At 32.6% G+C, this 17,078-nt stretch overlaps 2 protein-coding genes across 5 annotated transcripts in view; both read right to left on the bottom strand.

Moving 5' to 3' along the window:
* The window catches only part of LOC120415625 (beta-mannosidase), a 165,835-nt gene that overhangs the window by 77,092 nt on the left and 71,665 nt on the right, over nucleotides 1-17,078 (bottom strand). The gene's annotated exons all lie outside the window — the stretch shown is intronic.
* The window catches only part of LOC120415624 (septin-4), a 32,948-nt gene that overhangs the window by 7,151 nt on the left and 8,719 nt on the right, over nucleotides 1-17,078 (bottom strand). For 2 of the 4 annotated variants that reach the window (XM_052706562.1, XM_039577224.1), the window contains exon 2: nucleotides 7,141-7,470. In XM_052706562.1, the coding sequence (XP_052562522.1) occupies nucleotides 7,141-7,147 (7 nt within the window). In that variant the 5' untranslated portion in view covers nucleotides 7,148-7,470. Of the gene's footprint in view, nucleotides 1-7,140; nucleotides 7,562-7,583; nucleotides 7,671-17,078 lie in introns of those variants that run through there. The other 2 variants (XM_039577223.2, XM_052706561.1) reach the window with 2 other exon arrangements.

Below are 17,078 nucleotides of genomic sequence, written 5' to 3'. Positions count from 1 at the left end.
TAAGTTTTTAACAAAAAAAAACTCTCATAAGTGAAAAAGCATACAAAATTTCGCTTTGTTTGAGTACTATCGAAAAAATATGATTTTTTGTGAAAATGTTAGAGTTTAAGGGTGCACAGCAACCGAGGAAGTTGTTGTCTTCTTATTCCAAATTTGTCAAACTTACGGACCCAATCCTGAAAGAATCTGATTGTCAAAATAGTCAAACTTTATTGTAAATAACTTTGAAGACAGTAATTTAGGGGATGAATAAAAAATCATATCGATAGTTCCCGTACTTTCGAAGACACTAAAATGTCTGTAACAGAAATCTGGGTGCAAAAGCTATGGTTGATGTGTGCAGTTAAAAAAAATCTATTAATTTGAAAATGCATAACAAATTTCGCTTCGTTTGATATCCATATTTCGAATTATGAAAAATTAAGAACTTTCGAAAAAATATGATATTTTGTAAAATTGTAATGTTTTCCAAAAAGGACTCTAATAATTTGAAAATGCATGGCAAATTTCGGTTTGTTTGATATCCATATTGCAAATTTAAAAAATTTGAGTATTTTTGAAAAAATACGATATTTTGTGAAATTTGTTGTTATTTTCCAAAAAAACTTTAATAAGGTGAAAAACCATACAAAATTTCGCTTAGTTTGATATCCATATTGCAAATTTTGAAAATTTTAGCACTTTCGAAAAAATACGTATTTTGTGAACCAGATACTTTGAAAATTTTCATTCTCAAAAAAAAAAAAAATCTTGGTAAAGGCATTGAAAATATAACATAATATGGTTGAATTTATGTTATCGCCGATAGAAATATCAAAATGACGATAACGATAACCATTATCGTTTACGTAAGACGATAATATTATCGACAATAATTTTATCGATTAACAACCTTGATTTTTAGTATATTCATAGATGCAAAATTGTTTTTTTCTCTCGAATAATAGTAGTTTATGGTTTAAGTTTTTTTTTCAGCACTAGTCGTACATTTGTCCAACGAGACTCTTCCGAGTTCGATAAATATGACGAGTGCTGAAAAAATCGAGTTTTGTACATGTTCCATACAACTTTTTTTTTGCAATTCTGAAAAATAATTATTGAAAGAGTATTTCAAAGGGGAAAAAATATTCCTTAAATTTTACAAATAAACAAAAAAAAGTTTTGTTATTTTTCAAGTTTCGAAGATTTTTATATTTTCCTGATTTTATGGAGGCCATTTTGAGTGACTTTTGTTCTAAGAACTTCTCGTGTTTTATGATTTTGTCATTATTTTTTGTATTTTTATTGGCATTTATTTTGTTTTTTTTTGTTGTTTCAGGCCTATTTTAGAAATTAGAAATATATTTTGCCTATTTGCTTATTTTCATGATTTTCTAACCACTTTTAAATGTCTAGAGGGGGGGGGGGGGGTATGTCCAAGAAAAAGTGAAACTGGGAAGAAAATATTCCGCAACAAAAGGATTTAGAACAGCTAGCTATTGCAAAGGGATCAGAAGTAAGGTACCATCCACAAATCACGTGAACACTTTTTTGAAATATGAGCCCCCTTCTCCCCCTCGTGGACAATTTCCATACAAAATAAATCTTTTTTGTATGGAACGTGGACAATCACCGTAATCCCCCCCAAAGGTGTCCACGTGGTCTATGGATGGTCCCTAAATGACAAGACAAGAAAAAGAAATTCAAGAAAAAAAAATTAAATAAAAATCAAGCAAAAGCAAAATAAAAATAGCCATAACTAAATGTGTCAACACATAATCTGAGACAAAACTTGACCCATATATATTTTTTTAAGTTTATATGGTGAAGTTTAAATGAAAGTTTTTTTAATCTAGCAGGTACCCACATATTTACAATTTTTTTTTATTTTTCTATTCTCAAATCATGTTTTAAAATTCTAAAAATTCTATGAATGTATGAATATGATCTCAAAGTGAAATTAATCTAAACAATTTTAAATAAAATTTGAATCTTGAAATTGTTTTAACAAATTCCAGAGTTTTTTGGAAAAGGTCCAATAAACATATGAAAAAAAAAAAAAAAAAAAAAAAAAACTGTGGAATTCATCTACTGATTGTTGTTGTTGATTTTATTAGGAGAACTTTATCCCTATGGGTGATTCGCTCCCGTATCTACTAATTATAATTGTATATTCAATATCAACGTTAAATTAGCACATTCAAAAAAAAAATCTAAACAAATTATAAATCAATTTGAATAAAAAGTTCAACTTTTGAGGCTGTCGCCTATAAAAATAATTTTGCAAAAAAAAAAAGCAGTAGTAATTTTTAATTGTAAGTGGAAGCAAGCCGTGCGCGCGCGTTGACGTTTGCAAATTTCACTCCGTGGTTTTTCTCCTATTCAATTTTTTTTTTGAATTTTCATCCAAAAATTACGGTGATATCCGGTAGAAAAGGTGATAGTCAAAGAAAAGCGGTTCAGCAGTGATTTGCAGCGGAAAATTAGGAGCACAACCTTCTGGATTTTCCATAAAGGAGTATGGTGTAAGCTCGAGCCTGTTGCAGAAATCAAAGCTGGTTCTAAGATTCCAACGGAGGAATCATCACGGTCAGAATTCTACAGCAGCAGAAACTTATCAGCAGATGGCAATCTGCATTTGGTACACTTCCACGGACAACGGGTGGGTCCATCGTCAAAGTCGGCTGTATCAAGTTTGACAATGGAGGTTTAGCGAATTGCAAGTTTAACAAATCGGACAACTCCCGAAATTCAAATGAAGCTTGTTTTGAAGATATTGTTATTCGGTGAGCCCGTTCTTTTTATATAAAACAGAAAACCCTCTCACTAATATTCTAACATTCGCTCACACCAATTAAGACATCCATTCAAAACAAACATAAAAATAAAAATCTGCTTACTAAATACGCGCTGATTTCTTATCCACAGATAAGAAATCGGAAGTTCTTAATAACGTTTGTATCCGATTGATGCAAACGTTCTTTAGAGCGGGGCTTGTCGGTTCAAGCTGAGGTACCTCGCGTACGGCTAGCCTACGTAGAAATGGGTCACCGAAGCTCGGCAGAGCTAACACCCTCCAAATGCCTATGCGAGTTATTTGCATGTATAGAATGGAAATCTAAAACACATGGAAACAACTCAATTTGTAAGATGCGACCGCGTGGTCCCGTTTGGTTGGTTGCACACACACACACACAGTAGTAATTTTTAATTGTAAGTAACAGTAACCAAACTTAGAAAAGTCTTTAGATTATACATTTTATGTTTAAATCATTGAGCAGTCACCCTGAATTCACGATAAAAAAAGAAAACAGGTGTCTACGTCGTCCAGGAAGTGCCATACAATACTCGTCACACTTCGAACCCTAACCCCCCTCTCCCTCTCCCCACAGCTGGAAAACCAATCCAAAAAAAACCCGTGTTCCGAGGTATCCGATGGCTGGTGTTTGGTTCTGTGCAGCCAGCTGGAGAGCGCTTGTTGCCCAATAGGCGATGTCGTCGTCGCTTTTTGCGATATGCGATCATATTTGCATTACGACTAGGCGTTGCCGGTTTGGTATCAATTCACACCTGATAGAGGCGGCTAGGGTAGGGGCCACTAGGGGTTGAGACCGACTACACACCGAACAACAGGCGATACTACTGTCTAGCCCTGACTAGCCGGTTGACTGGTTGTTTGGAGTCAGCGAACACGATTCAAATTACGCCCGGCGACAGGGGTGTTACGAATTAAAGTTTCTATTGATGATTTGAAATTCTTGACTTTTAGTCAAGCTTTCATTCATGTTAAATTTTTAACATTGTTTCTTTAAAATGATCGAAACTCAAATTGATAAAAATATTACATAAAATTGGAACACCTAATTTTTTTTTGGCGTGAAGTTGCAAAACGATAGTTCGTGTTCTTTTCCGCCAAACCAAGTTTTGCTTACGTGAATTCAATCATGATTGAATCGAACACTAGACGCGATGGATTGACGTCTGATAGACAGCGCGAGCCATCTTTTAGGACTCGTTTCTTTTTTTTTTATCAGAAGGAGGTAGAACGGAAGCAGCTGGGACATTCGTTTGTCAGTCGTGGCATTTTGGCATAATTAGGAAACAGGGCTTATGAATTATGGAAATCGATTGTCACCCTTTTGATTGGTGGCAAGAAAAGACTATTGCCGTTAAATTATTAATCGATAGAAAATGAATACGAATTTGAATTTAGAAAAATCCATATAGCACTGTTTTAGAGTAGAACAATATTGATGTTGAAGAATTGAGCAATAATTTTTTGCATGATTGAAACAGTTGAAAAATATTTTAAATTTTTATGAAAATTCTATGTACAGTAACGCAAAAAGTTTTTTTTTCGTAATAAAAAATACTTAGCTTTTTTAAATTATGGATTGCAAAACAACAGTTCTGATTTATGATGCATTTCTCAACACTTTTTACCTTTCTCACGTTACTGTGGAAAGGCTATAAAATCACTCGAAAAATGAACTTCTCAATTAGACCTCCTAGACCCACCTTCATGTATACCTATCGACTCAGAATCAAATTCTGAGCAAATGTCTGTGTGTGTGGTGGGATGTTGATCAAAAAATTGTCACTCGATTATCTCGACATTGGCTGAACCGATTTTGTCCGTTTTGGCGTCATTCGATCCGTCTTGAGGTCCCATAAGTCGCTATTATGCAGTTTAGTTAAGAACTTCAGAAGTTATGCTAAAATACGATTTTAACAAAAGTCCGGAAGATTGTTAAAAGGGTGGTTTTTGTAAGACATTTCAGAAAGGTATTTAAAAGACCTTTCCAACGCGTCCAAGACATTGAAGATCTGACCACCCTATCAAAAGTTATAAGCACTTAAGTGTTATTTACACACTTTTTGCAATTTGGATAGCACCCTTTAAATGTGAGGAAAGCACCAACCACCTTAGGGTGGATTAAGTAACGTTTTTCATTAAAATGTTGAAACCATAGTAAGAAATTTTAATTTTTCATTGCCCTTCCCCTCGACTTTTTCCAGAGGCATGGGACATAAACTTTGTAAAATAGTTGCAATGGCCTTATTTACCAATTAGGGCACCAAAAAAACAAAAGCTTATGCCAAAGTGTGGAGGAAAAAATTAATAGAAGTTATGATTTATTAAGAAAAATAAACCTTGGCAAATTTTTTTATGCCCCCCTCCTACCTTCAAAATCAGCCCGAAAAAAAAAAAGAATTTATTTTCTAATGGAAATAGAAGTGTTCAACTGAAAACAATTTGAAATTTATTTTCCTGCATTGATAAACAAATTTTGTTTGGGCTCGTTAAAATTTCCTCAATACCTATCGTCATCAGGGGTAACATTGGGTCTGGGGGGTGAAATTTGGTCACACAAATACTATATTTTGATATTAGATATTTTGCGGATTAGATGTATGCAAATTAAAACACATTTTTTAAATCAAATGTTCAAATCATGGCTTGTTTTTTGTTATATTTTTGTACTTTTTATTTGACTTTGGTCAGATTCGAGGGACATGAACTTCAAAAAATATTTGCAAAGACCTAAAATTGAAATAACAAGCTATGGTCTCAACATTTGAATAAAAAAAGTGTTTTGAAGTGCATTTTACACGCATTGCATTTACCGAAACTTTGAAAATATTTGGGCCTTATTAGTTTAGAATCAGTTCACAGTTTCGTATTGCTTATAACCTTATAGAGCTTTGGGTTTCCTTTCAACTATGATTTACACTATAATTAATTTAGGTGTAATTGGATATTCTAACAATGGGATTGGCAAGAGAAGGAAAAACTTAACAAAATTATTATTATATAAAATTTTCCTTCTTGACGACTGCTTTCAAAATGCAATTGCTATTGTTTGAAATCTTGTGAAGTGTAAATAAAAAAATAAAAATTTTAAATACACTGAGGAACAATTTACAAAAGATTATTTCGAATTTTGGTTTCCGCAAAATCGTGAAAAATCACTTCATTTCAACCTTTTCAAAATTAAAATTTAATGTAAAATAGAACATCAGAGTTTAGTTACTTCATGGTAGCAATTCTTGTTTTAGCAAATTTTCCGTAGGAACAATTTAAGAGAATCTAAATGTTTTTTATACCTAATACTAAATAAATGCTTTACCACTTTGTACTACAAGAATAATATTATAGAAAAATTGTTAAAATAGCACTAAACTGATATGCAGTTTTTGCCAGAGTAATGATTTCGTTTAGAAATCCCAACATCGAACAATTCAGATAAAAATTGTTAAATTTAAAAAAAATAACCAATTATTCTAATGAACTCTTTATCACGAAATGAAGGGAAATTCTCGAAATCCCTATTTTTTTTGGTGTCAAACACGGCATCGAATTTTATGCAAATAAAGTTTTTAACGTCATTTGTTGATAAAATCAGAATAAATATTTTTGTAAGAGTTTACAATTTTAGAGCTCTCAGTTCGTTTTTTTAAAGAAAAATCATAATTTTGAAAAAAGGTATCCAATTCTGAAAATATGAATTTTATAAAGCTTTCTACTTTCTACTGATAAAAAGTTATTTAAAAAAATCGAATTTCATGCTAATAAAAATTTTAACGTAATTTTTTACCGAACAATAGTTCGGAATTCTTTTTGTTAGAGTGTTTGTTTTAGAGTTAAAGCTGCTTTCAGTTCAAATTTGAGAAAAATTTTAATTTTTGAAAAAAAAAATATTCATCTCTGTAAACATGAATTTCACATAACTCTCTAGTGATTTATCTAAGAAACAATCAGATCTCATAAAAAAATATATTCAAAATAAATCAAGGCTTTCCAAAAGCGCGTTGAAAATGCAGATCATCGAAAAAATAAGTTTCCATAATTTTCGGTTGGTCGATTATTTTAAAAGAAAAAAGTATCTAAAATTAATTCAATCAATAGTTATTTGAAGAACACTGTTTACTTCTTGAACCCAACATTTCTGAATAAATTACTTCCTCACTTCCTTACATAACTGTACGCAGTGCCCATAGCATATTCAATTAACTTTCAGAAGAGGGTAATGCAAGGTGCTCAAAAGGTGCCACGTCGTGCCCTTAATTAGGTGCAAAACGATGTCAAATGTTGTCAAAGCACGGCAAAAAAACTCTAGAACGGATTGCAATATTGAACCCAAAGTTCATCATACTCACCAGCCATGTTTTGTTTTGCTGCCAACTCCTTCTCCTCTCCTTACTCCTTGTTTGGGAAGTTTTTTTTTGTATTTACGTTGCCAGCTCGGTGCCTATCCCAATTCCTTGCTTCGAGAAGTGGAAAATGCTGCTGCTGCTGTCGTCCCTCCCCTAATTCGATTTGCCCACAACTTCCAGACAGACTGTCGACACTGTGTTTTGTTGCTTCTCTCTTCCTTTGAATCCTTGGGCTTGAAATTTCGATCAACGAAACTCCAACTCACTTTCTTCCGTAATACGAACCCCGGGCTGGGTTTTCACTTTTCACGACATTTTCAGCTCGATTTGGACCTGCGGAAACAACACAAAATAACACACCTTTAATTGTTTTGTTCGGGGAAAATTTATGTTTTATCACACAAGGAGGCAGTCGAAAACTGCTGGAAAATAGAACGCACACACACCTTAACCGTTCGATTGCTCTTTGGGCACTGACTCTGGGATAAAAATCGGACAGTCTTGATTTTGATATCAATTCGAGAGTAACGTTTGAAAATGGTCTAATTGTTAAATTTGTATAAAGTGTTATTTTAAACAACTTTTCAAAATTTACCCTTAAAAATAAAATCATACACGTTCTTTAAGCCCTTTTCAAACATTACCCCCCTAAAATACCACCTATACCAAGCCCGAAAAGTGTCTCTCTCGTTGGTTTCGCGGGATTTGTTTTTATATCACACACAGTGGGCCTGGCCACGCGACTGCGCGCACGTGTCACGCTCTCCTCCTGGGTGACGACCCTCTCTCATTTGATTCGCGACCCCTCGTCGCGCGTATAGTTTCGAATCTCCTCTTATCCAGGAGTGTGTGCGATGTTTTGACGCACGACGCTGGGGTGGTTCTGTGGTGGTGCGGTGACAGTTGTGAGAGGGTTGGTTAGGGTGATTATTATTAGAGTTTTGTTTTATTTATGCTGTAATCTAGTATGGCGTTGCAAATATTAAAAATTACTCCAATAAAAGTGCTGAAATGAACTTTTTTCAGCACTCTTACTAGAAAGTGTTGCTTTTCCACACTATTGGTGGCGAATTGAAAATGTGCAATTTAAAGTAAACCAATTTTCATTAATTTTGACCAAAAGTCATCACAGAGTCATGACATTTAAAAATTATGATCTTGAGGACAAAAATTCGAAACTTTTGAGTCACTTCAATTTTTCTGTGTCTTTTTCTTTAATCCGCTGTACCTCAGCAAGCAAAGGTCCAATCTGTAAAGTACTTTTCGATTGCAAATTCAATTGCACATAAAAAACAAGTCAAATTTTTTTGCGTGATTGTTTTTTTCAAAAATCACTGTTTTTTAAATGTATAACTCGGTGGAAGATTTTTTTATCATACTTCTCTATGGCTCGAAAGTTGCGAATTTGTCCCCTAAAACATATCAAAAAAATCTCGAAATTCCAAAAATATCTGTTTTAGGAAATTGACTTTTTGTGAAAAAAGTTAATAAAAAAATCGGCAATTTTTTTCCGTGTACCTCAACAATTCCTACAACTTTGCCCAAGACAACAAATTGATCAGAAAATTCACTCAAAGTTACAGCTGTACGTACCATTTTTGTATGGTCAGCTGCCAAAATTGTATTGAGACTTGTAGAGAAGGGCACCACAAAGTTTGAGCCGAATCAAAAAATACAAAAAATAACAATGGGCAAAATCGCCCAATTTCGTAGAGAATTGCTCTGTTGGTTTAATCAAGAGTTACAAAATAATGCCACTAACCGAAGATTTAGAAAATTCTGTTTGAAAGTTTTAGAAAAGTTTTAGAAAAAAAAATTATATAGCAATTAATTGGCAATTACATTGAGTTTCAGTTATGCCATCTTGGATTTTTTTTAAAACAAATTAAGGGACACGCCAAATTTGTGATGACGTTTCAATTTTTCATTTAAGAAAATTCCAATATTCTCTTTATTCATTTTTCTAAAGGAATCAGCTCAGAAACGAACAAAACACATTTTTTTTTAAATTTGTGATATTTTTTTTTTAAGTAAGGCAAACTAGAGAGCCTGTATGGAGATGTGAAATATTATTTTTGGGGTTTCAATCGAGCTGTCAAGACATGGAACCATATTATTGAAGGTTATGGTTTTATTTTAATATAAAAATCTCCGAAAAAAAATACAAATAATTGGCAGCAAAAAACATTCTAATCAACCACACCGAATTGTAAAACGTAAATAAATCCACTTAGTTGAATTGCTTGCCTTAGAGAGCCTATACGAAGAGATGAAATATTTAAAGGGTTCCAGTTGAACTGTCAAATCATGATTCCAATCAAGCGACAAGGCCTTTCAAGGATTAGGTTGGAATCACCTTCAATTATTTTAAATATATAAAAAAAATATTTTCAAAAATATTTTCCCAAAATTTTCAATGATAAAAACTTTCACTAAAAATTTTTTTTTCGAAAATATAGTAAGTATTAATGAAAAATACTGATTTTTTTTTCATAAAATACCGTATTTTTCGAAAGTACTAAAATTTTTATAATTTGCAATATGAGTACTAAACAGGAAAATTGATGTTTTCTAAGTCTCACCCAAACAGCCCACCATTTTTCAATGTCTATATCTCAGCAACTAATGGTCCGATTTTCAATGTTAAAATATGAAACATTTGTGAAATTTTCCGATCTTTTCGAAAACAATATTTTCGAAATTTTCAAATCAAGACTAACATTTAAAAAGGGCCAAACATTGAATATTACGCCCATTTTTTTGCGACCAAAATTTCGATTTTTTGAAAAAATCACTATTGATTAAAAAATTCATAACTCGGTCAATGATTTTTTGCACAACCTATAAATTTCTGAAAAGTTGGCATTTTATGTATTCTAAAACATATAAAAAAAATAAAAATAGTGTTTTTTTTGCAAATCAAGTTTTAGTAATAAAAAGTTAAATGGGTAATTCTCTGCCAACTCACACAGCAGTTGCCCCGACCCCTCTTCGATTTGCGTGAAACTTTGTCCTAAGGGGTAACTTTTGTCCCTGATCACGAATCCGAGGTCCGTTTTTTGATATCTCGTGACGGAGGGGCGGTACGACCCCTTCCATTTTTGCACATGCGAAAAAAGAGGTGTTTTTCAATAATTTGCAGCCTGAAACGGTGATGAGATAGAAATTTGGTGTCAAAGGGACTTTTATGTAAAATTAGACGCCCGATTTGATGGCGTACTCAGAATTCCGAAAAAACGTATTTTTCATCGAAAAAAACACTAAAAAAGTTTTAAAAATTCTCCCATTTTCCGTTACTCGACTGTTAAAAAATTTTGGAACATGTCATTTTATGGGAAATTTAATGTACTTTTCGAATTTACATTGTCCCAGAAGGGTCATTTTTTCATTTTGAACAAAATTTTTCATTTTAAAATTTCGTGTTTTTTCTAACTTTGCAGGGTTGTTTTTTAGAGTGTAACAATGTTCTACAAAGTTGTAGAGCAGACAATTACAAAAATTTTGATATACATACATAAGGGGTTTGCTTATAAACATCACAAATTATCACGATTTTACGAAAAAAAGTTTTAAAAAAGTTGGTCGTCATCGATCATGGCCGTTCATGGTCACCCGCGACAGACACGGACGACGAAACAAAGAGAAACGCAAAAAGTAACTTTTTCAAAACTTTTTTTCGTAAAATCGCGATAACTTGTGATGTTTATAAGCAAACCCCTTATGTCTATATATCAAAATTTTTGGAATTGTCTGTTCTACAACTTTGTAGAACATTGTTACACTCTTAAAAATAACCCTGCAAAGTTAGAAAAAACACGAAATTTTAAAATGAAAAATTTTGTTCTAAATGAAAAAATGACCCTTCTGGGACAATGTAGATTCGAAAAGTACATTAAATTTCCCATAAAATGACATGTTCCAAAATTTTTTACAGTCGAGTAACGGAAAATGGGAGAATTTTTAAAACTTTTTTAGTGTTTTTTTCGATGAAAAATACATTTTTTCGGAATTCTGAGTACGCCATCAAATCGGGCGTCTAATTTTACATAAAAGTCCCTTTGACACCAAATTTCTATCTCATCACCGTTTCAGGCTGCAAATTATTGAAAAACACCTCTTTTTTCGCATGTGCAAAAATGGAAGGGGTCGTACCACCCCTCCGTCACGAGATATCAAAAAACGGACCTCGGATTCGTGATCAGGGACAAAAGTTACCCCTTAGGACAAAGTTTCACGCAAATCGAAGAGGGGTCGGGGCAACTTTTCCTGATTTCGTGTGAGTTGGTAGAGAATTACCCAAATAAAAAAATCATCAAATTTTACCGTGCATCATTTTTTCCCAGTGTAGTCCATATCCATACATACAACTTTGCCGAAGATCAAAAAATTCCTTCAAAAGATACAGATTTTTGAATTTTCATACATCATTTTTGTATGGACAGCTGCCAAATTTGTATGGAAAATTATATGGACAAACTAATGATGCAAAATGGCTTCTTTGGGCATACCGCAGGCACCAAAAAAGTTTCAGTCGGATTAAAAAGTACTAAACGAAGCGAAATTTTGTATACGTTCTAATTTTTTTGGATTTTTTTTTGGTAAAAATTAAAATTTTCACAAAATACCTTTTTTTTGAAAATATTCAAATTTTCAATATTTGCAATATGGCTATTAAACGAAGCGAAATTTGTTATGCATTTTCAAATTATTGGAGTCTTTTTTTTTGGAAAATACTAAAATTTACACAAAATATCGTATTTTTTCGAAAGTACTCAGTTTTTCATAATTTGCAAACGAAGCGAATTTTGGTATTCATTTTAACTTTTTTATAGTTTTTTTAAATACTTAAACATATTTTAAAAATTCACAAGGGAAGCGAAATTTTTAATGCATTTTTACTCAAAAATTCACTAAAATTTTAGCAAAATATATTTTTTTTTCTAAAATACTTAAATTTCCATAATTTGCAATATGGGTATCACACGAAGCAAAATTGTTTATAAAGCATACACAATTTGAATGTATTTTTGAATCATGCAGAATTTCACATTCGTTTAGTTTGATACCCATAATGCAAATTTTAAAATTATGAGTATTTTGAAAAAATACGGTATTTTGTGAACACTTTAGTTTTTTTTACAATTTTTTTAGTAAGGTAAAAAAGCATACAAAATTTCGCTTCATTTGATACCCATATTGCAGATATAGAAAATTTGAGTATTTAAAAAAATACGGTATTTTGTGAAAATTTTAGTTTTCAAATAATAATCTCTAATAAAGTGAAAACGCATACAAAATTTCGCTTCGTTTGATACTCATATTGCAAATTTTGAAAATTTGATTTTGATTTTTTTTAATTTATTTAAAGCAAAAAAAATATTTTTCAAAAAACTTCAAAATTTGGATGGAAACTTAAGTGCAATCAAATGAAATTGATTTAAAATGCATTCCCTTGCGTTTAAAATCATTTTTAGCATGTTTGGGTTGATTTAAACATCTTTTGAATTGTTGAAAATTTTTGATGTTTGCTATCGCAAAATGTTTTTTTTTGCTGATTTTTTTTTGTCAAATCTTTCATTTTTTGAAAACTAATGATTGCCAAGCAACTGTACTTGTGTAAAATGCATTTTCAAACATTTTTTTGTTTTCAAATATTGAGACTGGGGCTTGTTATTTCAATGCACAGTGTTCGGAATGGCAAATTAAGTGGAATAAATTGATAACTCCTTTATTTGACATCCTAGCCAAATGGTGTATTCGGAAAAGTTGTTGTACTTGATAAGGGCTATCTTTTGAAGTTATTGACATACAGGGTGACGACCTTCCAGGGTGTCAACCAAAAACTAACTTTGTTGTATGACGTTGTAGGGCTTTGGAGTCTTCGGCAAAGTTGTAGAGGAGAAAATTTCATGAAAGTTTGTCCAAGGCGTCAAATTTGTTGCTCTTAATCTACTCGAGATATACGCCATTTTTACAAAAATGGTCCAAAAAAGAACTTTTTTGGTGATAACTCAAAATGTTAGCATTTGTTCTGAAGAGTTGTTTATGACATAAAGTTACACATCTTTGCCGAAGACAGCAAAATGTTTTGAGCCTTTATTAAGGAGTTATAACCATTTTTATGTGATTTTGAGCCTATTTTTAAGTTATGGCCTATCTACAAATTGAGGTAAAATTACAACATTAAAGAGGTAATATTCAACCTTCCAAAATTACACCTTCCAAATTTACATTATTTTTTACTGTGTTTTTTTGTTTAAAATATATTTTTATCTCCGTTATGGTTGAACTAGAAGGCCAACCCTTAATTTTTATTCCATTTAACTGTCCATGTTCAAATTGTGCATTAGTTAACACTCAATTATTTTTTTGGATAATCTTGAAAACTCTAACATTGCCGGGAATTAAGTTTGTTTTCATGATCCTTACTTGAATATTTTAAAAATAAGATTTCTTTTTGTTGTTTTTATAACTTTTTTTTACCACAAGAATTGCATTTCATGGATGAATTTTTGTGTAATTTCATTGTTTTACACATTATTTTCAGTAAAATTACACATTCAACCATACATTTTAAAATTTTATTATGCTGTTCAAAAAATGCATTTTAAGATGTTTTTAGTTGATTGCAAGTTTGTTCACATCGAAACTTAGATGTTTTCTGAAAAAAGGCCAATAATTTTATTAGAGCCAATATTCAAGGGGGAGGAGGTCCGTCATAAATTTTGTAAAATAAATATTCATTTATTTTGAAGTTCAAAATATTGTTGACATCGAACAATTTAGTAATACCACCCTAACATCAACCCAAAAGCCACAAAAAAAAAAACAAACATTCAAGATAAAGAGAGTTTCACACTTTTATCCGCGTGCAGTTCCGGACCTGTGTGCGTGTGTGAGGTTGCTTTGAAGTCTCCGATATCGTTGCGTGATGATGGCCGTCGGTACCTACGACAACAACCACCCCAAAACCTCTCATTGTGACAATGCCCACCACCATCATCATCATAATACTCACTCATGTGAAGGGGAAATCGAAACTTGAGGAAGAAAAGTGGATTATGATATTTTTTTAACCGCTGCAGTCTGCGTAACATCACAACAGAGTGTTGTATACGTGACCAAGTGCCCAGTTTGAGTTGAGAAAGGACGACGCGTAATCGGGTGGCGCCATCTGTGTTCCACTAGATTGAACGTGCCATTTTGTGGTTCTGCAGCACTTGAGGCGGTTTTGACGGATGAGCGCCATCTTTTGCGAATTTATTTATGAAGTGAGTTTAGAGAATTTAAAAAGACTCAAATTTATGAAAAGTAAAGGAAATCAACTCATCAGTTCACGCAACACCATTTTTTGCTCTTAAGCTTGAAGTGTTGAAACATCTTCTAGACGTTTCTCAATCTGCGCCAAAAATTACATCGAAATCGATTGGAGAAAACCACTCTCCTCATTCAAATTTTATTTCCAAGCTCGAGCCATTATCGAGTCAATAAAACGTTATGTTTCGTTTCCCCATTCATCAATCACCTTTCCATTTCGCTTTTCATTGATCTGGAGAGGAGGAAGAAAATTTCTTCTGTGTATATTTTATTTTTTTTTTGTGTCGAAAGGCAGCATCATTATCAACGACTTGTAGCAGATATGTGGCCGATTAACTGCTTCTCGACACTTGAAGAACTAGCTTGGAAATTCACATTTTTAGATTTCTTTTGAATGTAGGGTAAGTTGCTAATGATTTGTTTGAAGTCGTCCAAGTTAACGGGTTGGCATTGTTTTGAAGATTTCTTTAGGCTAGAGTCTTGAAGAGATAACGGATTTTTTTGCTAGGTTTACAGTTTTCAATTAATCACATTAGCACTGAGTTGTGATTTTTTCTTCTGTTTTCAGTTTTAAGTCTTCTTTTCTTTAGTTTTTAGAGTTGTTTAGTCTAGTTTTTTAAAAGTTTTTTTCGTAGTCTTTTAGTCTCTTTTAGTCTCTTTTAGTCTTTTAATCTCTTTTAGTCTCTTTTATTCTCTTTTACACTCTTTTAGTCTCTTTTAGACTCTTTTAGACTTTTTTAGTCTCTTTTATTCTCTTTTAGACTCTTTTAGTCTCTTTTAGACTGTTTTGGTCTCTTTTATTCTCTTTTAGACTCTTTTAGCCTCTTTTAGTCTCTTTAAGACTCTTTTAGACTGTTTTTGTCTCATTTAGTCTCTTTTATTCTCTTTTAGACTCTTTTAGTCTCTTTTAGTCTCTTTTATTCTCTTTTAGACTCTTTTAGTCTCTTTTGGTCACTTTTAGTCTTTTTTAGTCTCTTTTCGTCTCTTTTCGTCTCTTTTATACTCTTTTAGACTCTTTTAGTCTCTTTTAGACTCTTTTTGTCTCTTTTAGTCTCTTTTAGTCTTCTAGTTTTTTTGTATTTTTCTTAAAACAAAAAAAATCTAAAATTTGCCAAATTACCCCACCTTACGCAAAGTCAGCTGCTCGCAGGGGTGGGAACCTCCAATGAAGATGAATGCAACTAATTCAGATCCAGCTAGTTTTTTTTTTCGCCAAGCCGCCGAGAAAGAAGGTCAACGAAATTTTCGTAGCTTCCACCTCTTGAGTATCAATATGTGCATGTAAACATTTGGAGAGAAGCGAGGTTTTCAAACTTCATGCTCTCCTCTGTGATTAGGCAAACATACGTTCGGACAAAGCTGGAACAGTAGAAATAGGAAAACAGCTTGTTTTTTGTTATTTTATTTTGGAGAAGCTGCCAAGCCAAATATAGGAAGCAAGTTGTTTGAAGTTGAAATAGGAAAATAAGAAGCAAAAAAAAAAAACGCAACCATCTGTTGATATGTTGTTCGAGCGCGGTTATATTTGGGAGGTGTTTTTGATGGACGAACATGTTTGATGCAGGAGAGAGTGGAAGGAGAAATTTTTTAATGACGTTTTGAAACTTTAATTTCGTCTAGTGATAATGATAATGGATTATAATAATGTCTATCGGTTGGAATTGGCGATAGGTGAGAGGTACTAGTAAATTTGCTCTAATGATGCATTATTTTTTAATATTTACTTGTTAACGGATTTTGTCTGAATTAAATGGCCTATACAAGCCGGATGACTCATGACGTCATTTTGTTTTTATTTGGACTAAAATTTAGTGCTCATTTAGTGCTATTTAGTGTCCTATACCTCAGATTTAGTGCTCTCATAGTTTCCATACAAATTACTGTACAAAGTTTGTAATACATGTCAGATTACACATGTCGCCATTTTGAATATTTATTAGTGCTAAAATTGAATGCTCATTTAGTGCTATTTAGTGTCTTATACCTCAGATTTAGTGCCCTGATAGTTTCCATACAAATCACTATACAAAGTTCAAAGGTCAGATCACACATGCCGCCATTTTTGTTATTTTTTAGTGCATAAATTTAGTGCTCATTTGGTGCTATTTAGTGCCCTATACCTCAGATTTAGTGCCCCCATAGTTTCCATTCAAATCGCCGTACATGGTTTAAAAGTCATATTTCAAATGTCGCCATTTTTAATATTTTTTTCGTGTTAAAATTTAGTGCTCATTTAGTGATATTTAGTGCCTTATTACTTAGATTTGGTGCCCTAATAGTTTCCATACAAATCGCCATACAAAGTTCAAATGTCAAAATACACATGTCGTCATTTTGATTTTTTTGTGCTAAAATTTAGTGCTCATTTAGTGCTATTTAGTGCCCTATTACTCAGATTTAGTGCTCTCATAGGTTTCCACACAAAGTTCAAAAGTCAGATTTCGCATGCCGCCATTTTGAAAACAAAATCGTGCTAAAATTTAGTGCTCATTTTGTGCTATTAAGTGCCCATTTACTCAGATTTAGTGCCCTCATAGCTTTCCAAACAAATCGCCATACACAATTGGCTTGTATTTTGAACTTTGTATGGCACTTTATATGGAAACTATGAGGGCTCTAAATTT

Source organism: Culex pipiens, chromosome 1 (assembly GCF_016801865.2).
Source record: "Culex pipiens pallens isolate TS chromosome 1, TS_CPP_V2, whole genome shotgun sequence".
Lineage (NCBI taxonomy): Eukaryota > Metazoa > Arthropoda > Insecta > Diptera > Culicidae > Culex > Culex pipiens.
This window is presented reverse-complemented; position numbering and strand designations above follow the sequence as displayed.